This window comes from Haliotis asinina, chromosome 12, assembly GCF_037392515.1.
Source record: "Haliotis asinina isolate JCU_RB_2024 chromosome 12, JCU_Hal_asi_v2, whole genome shotgun sequence".
In the NCBI taxonomy this organism is placed as follows: domain Eukaryota; kingdom Metazoa; phylum Mollusca; class Gastropoda; order Lepetellida; family Haliotidae; genus Haliotis; species Haliotis asinina.
The window spans coordinates 55692157-55704986 of NC_090291.1; the positions used below are offsets into that span (position 1 = coordinate 55692157).

General features: G+C 41.9%; 1 protein-coding gene across 1 annotated transcript; it reads right to left on the bottom strand.

Moving 5' to 3' along the window:
• Positions 1 to 2841: 2841 nt before the first annotated feature.
• LOC137258844 (E3 ubiquitin-protein ligase TRIM56-like) lies at positions 2842 to 12599 on the bottom strand. The gene is made up of 3 exons (XM_067796538.1): positions 12419 to 12599; positions 6543 to 6834; positions 2842 to 5509 (listed from the first exon to the last, which is right to left on the bottom strand). Exons 1-3 carry the CDS (start codon positions 12431 to 12433, stop codon positions 3849 to 3851), a joined length of 1968 nt encoding a protein of 655 aa, XP_067652639.1. The 5' UTR covers positions 12434 to 12599; the 3' UTR covers positions 2842 to 3848.
• Between the last annotated feature and the right edge of the window lie 231 nt (positions 12600 to 12830).

Consider the following 12830-nt stretch of genomic DNA (forward strand, 5'->3'; position numbering starts at 1 on the left):
GTTGAGAATTGATAATACGACATACAGTGATAGATGGAAAAACAAAGCACCTTTGAGCAGCTGAACTGGATATCTTCGCTACACAAATGTTCGGCTGTACCCATTTATCAACACCCTCAGTGACTCTCCTATATGTGGCAGTTATGTAAGTGAAATACTGATTACGGGTGTGTAAAACGAACAAAGTCTGCAATCTTACATTGACGCAATGACTATCTGATTCCATGTCCATAATCCAGCTTCCCTGATGTATGAGAGTTGTGTGATGGAGATGAGAAAACACTCATGATGGTGTTACCTGTTCATTCACGATCCCAAAAAAGTTCAGACAAAATACTTTAAAACCTTATCGAAGTTGGAGAATTTGCTTTAGACAAGGCAATTCTTGGTGACACTGGAATACATTTGATTTTTATGTCATCACAAATGAAGGCCATCAAGTACTGGATAAAAGTTCTGCGACTGACAACTGATGATCGCCACGCTCACCGTTGTTACCGAATGCTTAAATCACTGCATGGTGTACGAAAAAGAAACTGGACTTCATATATTCAAGAAACCTTTTCCAACATAGGATTCTCTCATGTATGGATGGCTCAGAATGTCGGAGATGTAGACAAAATCTGATCAATTTTAAAAGAGAGCCTCTAAGATGCATCACTCCAAAACTGGCACCGTAGGATATACACTTTCAATATTCTTGCCCATTAGGTATGAGTGCAGGTAAGTTCGCCCTGGAAAGATAATGACACATCGCGAACATCAGGAACAATCATGTATAATATTCTGCTTCAAGTGTAAAACATCGCTAACTATCTTCAATATTATTAGGCGAAGATAAGACGGCGACAATCCCATTTGTGAACTTTGTAATTATATTCTTAATGAAGACGAGAACTATGTATTTCTTGTTTGTGTACATTGAAGCCATAACTAGACCCAGGTACCTACAGAAGCTACAAGCAGTTTCAGAGGTCCACTAACCGTTCAGACAATATTCACGTCACAAAGCACAACACAACATCTAACAGATACATTTCTCAATCAAATATTTAAAAGAAGGTCTTTATAAAACTCAGTTGTTTAAGATAACGTGTAACGTATAGTGTATTTGTCAACTGTATCATAGGCCTTATTGCCCAAATACTGCTGAATAAGCTTTATCTGTCTGTCTGATTCCCACTGGGAGCTGAAAGTTCAAAGTTAACAATATCAGGCTGTAAAAGAACTCTGTGATACAAACAACAAAGAAATGTGACATGTTTATTGATTGTATTCTAACATTAACAAAGTAGAATCAATACAAATTAAAAGTTAAATTCAAATGCATGCAACCAAGTGTGTGAGAGTTCTGTTGTACGCCGCTTTGAGCAGTTTCCATTAATATCGCGGCATGGCACACCAGAATTGGACTTCACATATTATACCCATGTATGGAATCAAACCCGGGCTCACGGCGCGTCGAGCCAACGCCTTAGTCACAAGGCTACCTCACTGCTCCACAAGAGATAAAGACAATGATGATAATAGTGACCGTCTCGATGAATTATTTAGCTTGGAAGAAATGACAAGCCAGAGAGTGTCCGAGAGAGAATCATCATCACACACAATGATGGTCCTCGTGAGGTAAGAAATGTAATGTGAAGATATAAACATATGGGGGTGACTCGCTTAGAAACACTGTTAGCTCCCCTTACGTGCCAGATCATTTTACACTGGTCCGTGAAGCGTCACAAAACAAATATCACCGCACATTTGATAATATTTGATTTCCTCATTTTTACACCACTTCTCTCTTCATTACATATCATACAAGTCTCGGCATATTGCAATGTCTTCTTGGAGGACACCAGAAATAGGTTTCAAACATGGTACCCCCCCCCCCCCCCCCCCCCACCCCCACCCTTAATGTCATTGCTGTGGCACATTGTCTAAGCCTTGGTCAGTGGAGGGTCATGATTCCCTCTGAGATTTAATGTCATTGTAGTGGCACATTGTCTGAGCTTAATACAATGACATGTCATGTTTCCTTCTCTGCTTTAATGTCATTCTTGTGGCACTTTGAGCTTTATACAATGACACGTCATATTTCTTTCTGTGCTCTAAAGTAATGTCATTGTTGTGGCATATTGTCTGAGCATTATTCAGTAGCATGTCAAGTTTCCCCCTGAATGTCATTGCTGTGCCACGTTGCCACATCTGTATACTGAGTAAGTTCCTGTCATGTTTGTGCACATAGGCCTACTGTGTTGCGACTGCCTTCTTACATTTCAGTATTACATCTGTAGTTTGCCAGTGTTTAAAGTTTATAACAGGGTGTTTTAGCTGAAATGTGCGTCCAAACTTTACATAGCTATTTACACGTTGGCGTCCTGGTGTCCCGGTAACACTTTCGTAGTGGCTTAAAGCTGGAGACCCATAGAATGGTCGTTGTACTTGGTTCAGACTTAACATGTTAGGCGTCAGCAGTATTGGACATCCAGGTTGGAATGCAGTACACATTAAGGCTTCTAGTCCATGATTAATTAGTTAATGTAGCTTTTAACCCAGGTTCCACACTATTGGAATAAAATTCGTTTCGAAAACTGCCTCCCCCTCTCTCTTGAGTTTAAAGGTAAGAGTGTGTTGAATTCAGGTCCTCAGATTGACAAATGAACATTTTACCACTGGGCTGCTGACAGACTCTAATTCACTATAATACATGTCCATAACACGTGTTGACTGACTTGAAATCAGTATCGAAGAGAAGCAGAAGTAACATAAATACTCACATGATAAATTTTATTGATTTCCGTAAGTGACATACAGAAACTGGTATAATAAAAAGGAACGATTGTTTAAGGAAAGAGAACTTCTTTATTGCAACAGATGCGACGTTTCGGTTTGGATGCTAACACCGTTATCCAGGAAGTGATACACAACATTATGAACAAGGAGAATATATACATGTCAGGCAGGCCAGACGGTGTCACTATATTGTGCTACCAGACAAAGTATTCTCTTAGCCTAATATCAGAGAAGCATGTGTTATACATATCGTTTATATGACCGTATTGTGATATATCATTTATGATCCAAAACTGTGTTACACAGGAGATATCGCTTGTGTGAGATATAGAGGATACTAAACGACCTTCCGTGTAATACCATTTTTATGAAACGAGTGAATGATTTGGTATCAAACTAGCGAAATCGAGTTTAATGACAATGGTATTTCACGGAAGCGAGATTAGTATTCTGTTTATTACATCCAACACAAATTGATAGAACCTGCGGCTACATTGTGAGGACTCCCAGTTTTCCTCGAGTCAAACAAGGTCCAGTACCAGTGCGACAGCGGCATTAGCATTGTGACGTCATAACTCTGAACCCTTATGACGTCATACGTCCAGTGGTAGGGCACTAGTGTAATAGTGTCGTAAAAATATTACGCTGTTGTATCTTCCACGAGAGAGTAATAACAGACGATATCTCATGGGAGATGTCGTTTTGACTGTAGATTTTGCACAATGCCCTGACAATGTTATGACGTCATGAACTTGACAACGTCACAATGCTGACATCGCTGCACTGTAAATTTAATGGCAGTGCTGTGTTCAGACATGTACATTTTTCACTGAAAATTAATGAAGAACGATTTTGGATGAATCTCACCCTCCTGTCTACTGATATCGAGCCGGCAAGCCTCGGATAGGTGTTACTTTATCAACTCGTGATGATACATTTGATATATTGAGTACATCTTGTCTCCTATAAGATTCCTTGTCAATACTCCACATCATACTGTCCCGACTGATCCCCGCCTGATGACGAAAGGATGCAGATAGTGTGAATACACGTGTGCCACGTCAGACACTTAAAAACTGTCTGTCGTTACACGTGAACACTTTAATAACTCCTTGACTACTGAAACAAACGCACACGTAACCATATGGGTCTACACAGATGCCCGCTGGACAGTTAATACCACTCTCTTTTGTGAGTATGTTTCGGACTAACTGCCCTGACTCAGTCAGCTGGATGACTCGGTGCAGACTGTAGTCTGTAACCAGGATGTCGCCTGTGCCGGTAGTTGTAATACCCTGAGGACACCTCAGTGCTGTGTCCCCTGTAGGTCTGTAGATGAACACCACATCTCCCTCGGGGGTCAGACACGTGACACAGTTGGTTCCCCAGTCAGACACCAGGATGTTACCTGTCCATGTGGTACTGAGGAAGTTGGGAAACTGTAAGATAGTGTTACCTTTGTGGAGTGGACTGATAGACCTCAGCACCCTTCCTGTCATATCCAGGATATCAACACAGGGAGGAGAGTGGGAACCAGCAGCTAGTGTTGATGGAGTCAGGGACGTTATACCCCGATATTGTTTCCTGGTTCTCATGCTTGTCAGTAACTCTAGGTCTGGCTTAACTTTAACTGTTATAATCTGATCACTGTAAGGGACAGTGACAGCCACCCGGTTGTGTGTCAGCTTGGTTAGACTCCATGGGTCACCATTCAGACTGACTTTACTGTGCTGTGTCTGGTTATTCTTGGTGTAAAAGGACTTGACACTGCCGTTGCTGTAATCTGTGACTACAACGGTGTCTATGTCATTCACCACCATCACTGTCACGTCAATGGGGTTTGGTTTACTGTAGTCGCCTGCTACTGTGATGTCAGTGGTGTATTGTAAGACATCGGCAACCTTGAGGTCCGGCACACTCTCATACAGGACCTCTATCTCACCCAGCTGTAGATCGTCCAGTGCGTTACTCAGTTTGTATATGTCCTGTTTGAATGCGACCTTGGCTATTCTTCCTCTCTCCTTCAGGTCAACGTCTCCGACAGCCTCCACATCACCGGCCTCACATCCCTGATATATCTCATACACATCCATGTCACACTCAGATTGCAGAGCCTGGTCTATCAACTCCGTCTGTTGTTGATACACCTGTAGTGACATCTCACCTGACATTATGTCTTTTTTCAGTTGTCCAATGTGTTTATGTGAAATATTTTCCATCCAATCAAGCAGCTTCCTTTCCTTTCCCTTGACCCGATCTATCACTTTCTGGCAAGCGGACTGAATATGTGAATTCATCATTGAATAACGATCTCTCTCTCTCTGCTCTTGCAACTTTTGTTCCTTCACGCGATGTTTCAGTTCTTTTTCCTTCTTTGATAATGACTTCTTCACTTCTTTTAGCTCTGTTTTCATTGTCTCCATCTGTGAAGAGATCGTGCCAACGGCAATGCATTTCCCGTGGTAAAGTAGGCAACATTTCTGACACATGGCCGTCTTGCAGTCCTTACAGAGAAGTTGTAGCGACTCCTGTTTGTGCTCCTTGCACTTGGTCTTCCGGTTCACCTTGACCTCTCGAGACACGTCAGTAACGTCACGACCTGACGGGCTGCAGTTGTGAACTCCATAACATTTCTCACAGAGTGCATCATCACAGACGGAGCACCAAGCAACAGCTAGAGATGTGTCCCCGCGCCCTTGGCAGTAGGCACACTTAGCGGAATCTGTAAACACACCACATCTGCAAATTAATGTCTCGCCAACTTAAAATCAGAGGAAAAGGAAAAGCAGGTGAATAGGGGTAGGTAAGACAGGTGAGATAAGTGTTGGGGTGGGTGGGACAGGTGATAAATACCCGATCGGACTTGTGGGATTGGAAAATGATATTTGGCTTCTTGGGTCCAATTTCAGATTAGTAAATGCGAAACATCCAGTAACCAAAATGTCCCTGTACAGTTTATCTGTATTAATCACAAGTCAACGCATTAACGCCTGACTGATCTGTGGTTCAAGTTTCATCTTGAAATATTCATACTTGTAAATGTTTTGGACCAGAAATACTTACTGCTCTCAATTTCAGTGACGCCCAAGTTGTTGACATGGAAGCATGCAAAATAAGGAAAAGCCTTTAAAGTGACAAAGTTCGGGGCACCATCAATTAAGAGATTTAGTGTTAAGGATGTGAGATTATCATAGTTTGGGGGTTAAGTTGATTACAAGAGGGTCCCGATGGCCATTCCTCCCTCTGTCAATGACTTGATTCTATCAGAAATCGGCATTCGCACTGTAAATACCGTACTCCTAACAGTCGACCCAACGCTAAATTCCAGGAAAATCTTAAGGGTGCTACAAAACAGGAATGGGTTTTCCGAATTTGCAAATCGACATTATGCACTGAACTGGTATATGTGTGCTCTATTAAGAGTAAAACGAATTTAACGCGTATGGGTCTATTTGATGATTAAATCCACTCATTATGTTTGAATTACAGATTTATGAAAAAATCGATCTCAAAAAGATAAATATTGCTAAAATACAGAGACTAAATTTCACTGGCTGGAAGTGCAATTTGAAAAGTCCAACAACCCATCCCAGTCATTAAAGGAACCTCTCCACCACAAAACTGATATGTGTAGTAGATTTCAACAGCGGACAGGTGGCGTACACACTGATGGAGAGGCATGGTGATATGTGATATCCACCCGTTACTGAACGGAAATAAAAAAAAATAGACACTGGGTATTTCGTTATGTCTACCTTTGGATCCTGGACCAAACGAGTCCAAGAGTCCCTGGATGACAAAGATAGGTTTGATGTCATCCGCCCACTCCTCCACGGGTCTGTCAGGGTTGGACACTTTCGTCATCTTGCTGCAGAATGGACAGAGGAGGGACTTGGCACTGATGGCTTCTGGTCTGGTTTTGGTGTAGTTGACGACACATTTCCGACAGAAGGTGTGATTACACACAAGTGTACAGGGCTTGTCAAAAACCTCTGTACATATTGTACAGGACAAAAAATGTTCCGTCAGCTTCTTGGAGGTTGCAGTCTGAAAATAATGTCTACATTCTTGACATCCATCAAACACAGTCAAACTTACGTGATTTAGAAGGTTGTATGTCCTGATTCTCTGTGCAGACATGTGACTGAAAAGTTTAATTCACTAAAAAAAGTGTACAGACACATCAGTCTCAGTGTACCTCAGGTGATGCTAATATCTCACATATCACGTTTTCTTGATTGGTCTGATAGTAAAGTATGCAGTTTAAGTTTATGGTATATATAACGCTTGCTGTGGTGTCTGTGGTTTGTGTAACCATATTTGGTTCTGTGGAATTTCGATTTCGAATCAGTCAAGGTTATTGTATGCACATGATCGAGGCCATGTTAGGTCTACGACCACCTTACGTCTATACTGAAGCAAGGTTGTTATGATCGTCGCTGCGGTAAGATCGCTGATGGAAACTGTTTGCCCCAGTAATAGGAACACGGACTGCGAACCCAAAGCGTGGTGGAGTGTCCGTTACAACTGGCAACAAATTGGTACAAATTCTGAAAATTGGTACAAAAGGCTACACTCTTACAGTTGGTCGAATTATATATTTCAAAATGTCCCGTGTGTAGTGGTCAGAAATGATGATTATGATTCTCCTGAAGTGTAAGTGGAGTGCGAAAACTCAGTATCTTTACCTATGTGGTTAATTGTATGAAATCATCAGCAATCATTTTGTGCATGTAATTATTGTGTATGTCTTGTGAATAGAGTATATATTCATTTTGAGGCCGTTTTTGATACAAAAGAATCTCCTTCAAGATAACAGTTATTTTATGTTATTTTATCTTTAATTTTATCTTATCTGTAGTGTAGATAGCAGGCATGTTATGTCGACGAAAGTTACACGCTAGTTGAACACAGACCAAAAATGTTCGTTTCAAAAGATCGATATTTATAACACGGTGATGATATCGTAACGTTGTTGCAAAATGTTATAGGACCTTTGGTTACTTTGAAACATTTCGTTCTATAGTTTAATACAGCATCAACGCAGAAACAGAACTGTAGAATCCGGATGAGTGTCAGATAAAGAAAATGTAATCTACGTTTTGTATTTGACGTTAAAGTGACAGTTCCATGAGGTTAGGAAACCCAAAAGACACAAAAAATCTCGTGATGGATTCCATTGACAGATCATGCCACTTTTTCAGCCTAACGAAAATTACTAAAAGTGTTACGTAAATTTCACACGAATATGATTAAATATGTAGATGAATCTGAAGTGTACGTTTTGTCAACTATACAGATTGTTCTTTAACGTACTCTTAATTAGTATGAATCCAAAAGTAAACAAATCGTTTATACCATGGTATCATTATGTCATGGTTGTTTGTAGATATCTCAGTGTTGCACGACTGTCTAGGCTATGTTTCCAGAATAACTGTCAGTTCTCTTCTCAATACATATCTGGTTCGAAGGTTTTTTATGCCTTCTGTCTGAATCCAAATCCAGTCAAGGGAGCTAACATTATCATAAGCTACAACTTATTTAGAACTGTAAGATGGTAAAAGGTTAAAGCCAACATATGTTCGTTCTCATTCTGTGTGATTCTATGGCGTTTTCGTGAAAGGGGACGTTTTGTTTTCAAGTTTCTGATTTTAATCTTTGACACAACGCAAATGTGGGATGCGTGGTTCCGTCAATTATGAATTTTAAATGGGTATTATGTGGCGTTAGCAGTGTGTAGATGGGTATTATGTGGCGTCAGCAGTGTGTAAATTGGTATTATGTGGCGTTAGCAGTGTGTAGATGGGTATTATGTGGCGTCAGCAGTGTGTAAATTGGTATTATGTGGCGTCAACAGTGAGAAGATGGGTATTATGTGGCGTCAGCAGTGTGTAAATGGGTATTATGCGACGTCAGCAGTGTGTAAATGGGTATTGTGTGGCGTCAGCAGTGTGTAAATGGGTATTGTGTGGCGTCAGCAGTGTGAAGATGGGTATTATGTGGCGTCAGCAGTGTGTAAATGGGTATTATGCGACGTCAGCAGTGTGTAAATGGGTATTATGTGGCGTCAACAGTGAGAAGATGGGTATTATGTGGCGTCCGCAGTGTGTAAATGGGTATTATGTGACGTCAGCAGTGTGTAAATGGGTATTATGTGGCGTCCGCAGTGTGTAAATGGGTATTATGTGGCGTCAACAGTGAGAAGATGGGTATTATGTGGCGTCAGCAGTGGGTAAATGGGTATTATGTGGCGTCAACAGTGAGAAGATGGGTATTATGTGGCGTCCGCAGTGTGTAAATGGGTATTATGTGGCGTCTGCAGTGTGTAAATGGGTACTATGTGGCGTCAACAGTGAGAAGATGGGTATTATGTGGCGTCAACAGTGAGAAGATGGGTATTGTGTGGCGTCAGCAGTGTGTAAATGGGTATTGTGTGGCGTCAGCAGTGTGTAAATGGGTATTATGTGGCGTCAACAGTGAGAAGATGGGTATTATGTGGCGTCAGCAGTGGGTAAATGGGTATTATGTGGCGTCAACAGTGAGAAGATGGGTATTATGTGGCGTCAGCAGTGGGTAAATGGGTATTATGTGGCGTCTGCAGTGTGTAAATGCGTATTACGTGGCGTCAACAGTGAGAAGATGGGTATTATGTGGCGTCAACAGTGAGAAGATGGGTATTGTGTGGCGTCAGCAGTGTGTAAATGGGTATTGTGTGGCGTCCGCAGTGTGTAAATGGGTATTATGTGGCGTCAGCAGTGAGAAGATGGGTATTGTGTGGCGTCAGCAGTGTGAAAATGGGTATTATGCGACGTCATCAGTGTGTAAATGGGTATTATGTGGCGTCAGCAGTGTGTAAATGGGTATTATGCGACGTCAGCAGTGAGAAGATGGGCATTATGTGGCGTCAGCAGTGTGTAAATGGGTATTATGTGGCGTCAGCAGTGTGAAGATGGGTATTATGTGGCGTCCGCAGTGTGTAAATGGGTATTATGTGGCGTCTGCAGTGTGTAAATGGGTATTATGTGGCGTCAACAGTGAGAAGATGGGTATTATGTGGCGTCAGCAGTGTGAAAATGGGTATTATGCGACGTCAGCAGTGTGTAAATGGGTATTGTGTGACGTCAGCAGTGTGTAAATGGGTATTATGCGACGTCAGCAGTGAGAAGATGGGCATTATGTGGCGTCCGCAGTGTGTAAATGGGTATTATGTGGCGTCAACAGTGAGAAGATGGGTATTATGTGGCGTCCGCAGTGTGTAAATGGGTATTATGTGGCGTCTGCAGTGTGTAAATGGGTATTATGTGGCGTCAACAGTGAGAAGATGGGTATTATGTGGCGTCAGCAGTGTGTAAATGGGTATTATGCGACATCAGCAGTGTGTAAATGGGTATTGTGTGACGTCAGCAGTGTGTAAATGGGTATTTTGCGACGTCAGCAGTGTGTAAATGGGTATTGTGTGACGTCAGCAGTGTGTAAATGGGTATTATGTGGCGTCAGCAGTGTGAAGATGGGTATTATGTGGCGTCAGCAGTGTGTAAATGGGTATTATGTGGCGTCAACAGTGAGAAGATGGGTATTGTGTGGCGTCAGCAGTGTGAAAATGGGTATTATGCGACGTCAGCAGTGTGTAAATGGGTATTATGCGACGTCAGCAGTGTGTAAATGGGTATTGTGTGACGTCAGCAGTGTGTAAATGGGTATTGTGTGGCGTCCGCAGTGTGTAAATGGGTATTATGTGGCGTCAACAGTGAGAAGATGGGTATTGTGTGGCGTCAGCAGTGTGAAAATGGGTATTATGCGACGTCAGCAGTGTGTAAATGGGTATTGTGTGACGTCAGCAGTGTGTAAATGGGTATTATGTGACGTCAGCAGTGGGTAAATGGGTATTATGCGACGTCAGCAGTGTGTAAATGGGTATTATGTGACGTCAGCAGTGTGTAAATGGGTATTATGTGGCGTCAGCAGTGTGAAGATGGGTATTATGTGGCGTCAGCAGTGTGTAAATGGGTATTATGCGACGTCAGCAGTGTGTAAATGGGTATTATGTGGCGTCAGCAGTGTGTAAATGGGTATTATGTGGCGTCAACAGTGAGAAGATGGGTATTATGTGGCGTCAGCAGTGTGTAAATGGGTATTATGCGACGTCAGCAGTGTGTAAATGGGTATTATGCGACGTCAGCAGTGTGTAAATGGGTATTGTGTGACGTCAGCAGTGTGTAAATGGGTATTGTGTGGCGTCCGCAGTGTGTAAATGGGTATTATGTGGCGTCAACAGTGAGAAGATGGGTATTGTGTGGCGTCAGCAGTGTGAAGATGGGTATTATGCGACGTCAGCAGTGTGTAAATGGGTATTGTGTGACGTCAGCAGTGTGTATATGGGTATTATGTGGCGTCAGCAGTGTGAAGATGGGTATTATGTGACGTCAGCAGTGTGAAATACGTTTTACTGAGTACACATTTGCTTTGTTTTTAGATGAACTAATTGTTTTCTTATTCGAAGTTTAAATCAAAACAAAAACAAAAGACTTCATTTTCATACAAGTTACCAATTTACCGTAACTTACTTTATTTCAAACTATTGTGTTTAAAACTGTTCACTGGGTGCTGAAAAGGTATAAAATGTTCATTCCGTAGGCGTAGTTTGGAAAACATACATTTTCCTTGAACTGACGTGATTTTGTTTTCCTGCACTACACTCTCTGAATTGTGGAGTTTCGTTACGTTGTTAGCTAGGTTATATTGACCCGCATTGGCCCAGTGCTGTTTGGTGTCCGCTCACTCTGCCTGCATCCAGGGAGCCTATGTAGAGCATCACTGCTTCATGTAATTCCGCTTTCACCTCATCCTGCCTACAGCTAAAAACAACAGAAGTCATGGTCTGTCGGTCACAGATGTGTAGGCAGAATGAGAAAGTGGTGGATATACTTGACCCTACCTACCCACAAGAAAACATGGATGCTGATATTATCCGACTATCAGCCGGCATGCAACACAGAAACATGGCCTTCCTTGTTGTGTCCACAATCTACATGTGCACTGTATGTAAGACGCCGGTAACACACTCAGGAGTGGCGAGACCACGACCTGAGACTATTATACACACACTGCTGACATAAACTACACCTGTTTATCATGTTTGGTTTACACTACACCTAATTATAATGGCTGACAAAACCCACATCTAATTATCATCATTGACATACATAGATTTCTGATGTCCACCCGCTGTGATTTTGCTGGAATATTGCTAAAAGCGGCGTAAACCCAACTCACTAACTCATTCGTTGGCATAAACTACACCTAATTATCACTGCTGACAAAAACTACACCTAATTATCATTACTGACACACACTACACTTAATTATCATTGTTGACAAAATCTACATCTTAATTACCATTATTGACCAAAACTACACCTAATTATTGTTGACAAATACTACTCATAATTATCATTGTTGACAAAAGCTACACCTAATTATCATAAAGTTATCGTTTACTCATCAAGATCTGAATGAATACAACAAACAGGTGTGTGTTGTATCCTTGGGCAAGATGTATACAGTTATAAATATACTGAATACTTGAGACATCAGATGACCAACAGCAGTGTTCGTGTGTTTTCGGACTTACCTCTCTGTCCATCATCTCACGTCACTCAAGGTGTAGAGGGTAACTGTACAGCCGTGACAAAGTATTAGTCTAAAGGTCCTTCAAGAAATGTACATAAACAGATCTACACTTCGAACCAAAGGTACAAGCAAGAACGTAGTTTGCCGGGCACGGCACCAGCCAGCGAGAACTGCTAGTCGCGGAGAAATTATCGCGCCATATAACGCTACTGCGCTGTAGCACTGTCTCGCTATATCGCGGTAATAGCTCTGGTTCTCTTCAATGCCAGCGTACGATCCTTGGGGTTCGGGCTTAGGGTTTTGAATTTTGGGTTTGATCAATGTGAGAAATGAGATCTGGTTCAATTATTTTCTCCCGGTAAAGTGCATTATCCCCAAGACATGTTGGTTTCCATTCATTGCATGGGCTGATC

Coding starts and splice junctions, on each gene's coding strand:
- LOC137258844 (XM_067796538.1), bottom strand. Junction 5,510..6,542: donor GTTTGGTCCAGGATCCAAAG/GTAGACATAACG, acceptor GTGTGTTTACAG/ATTCCGCTAAGTGTGCCTAC.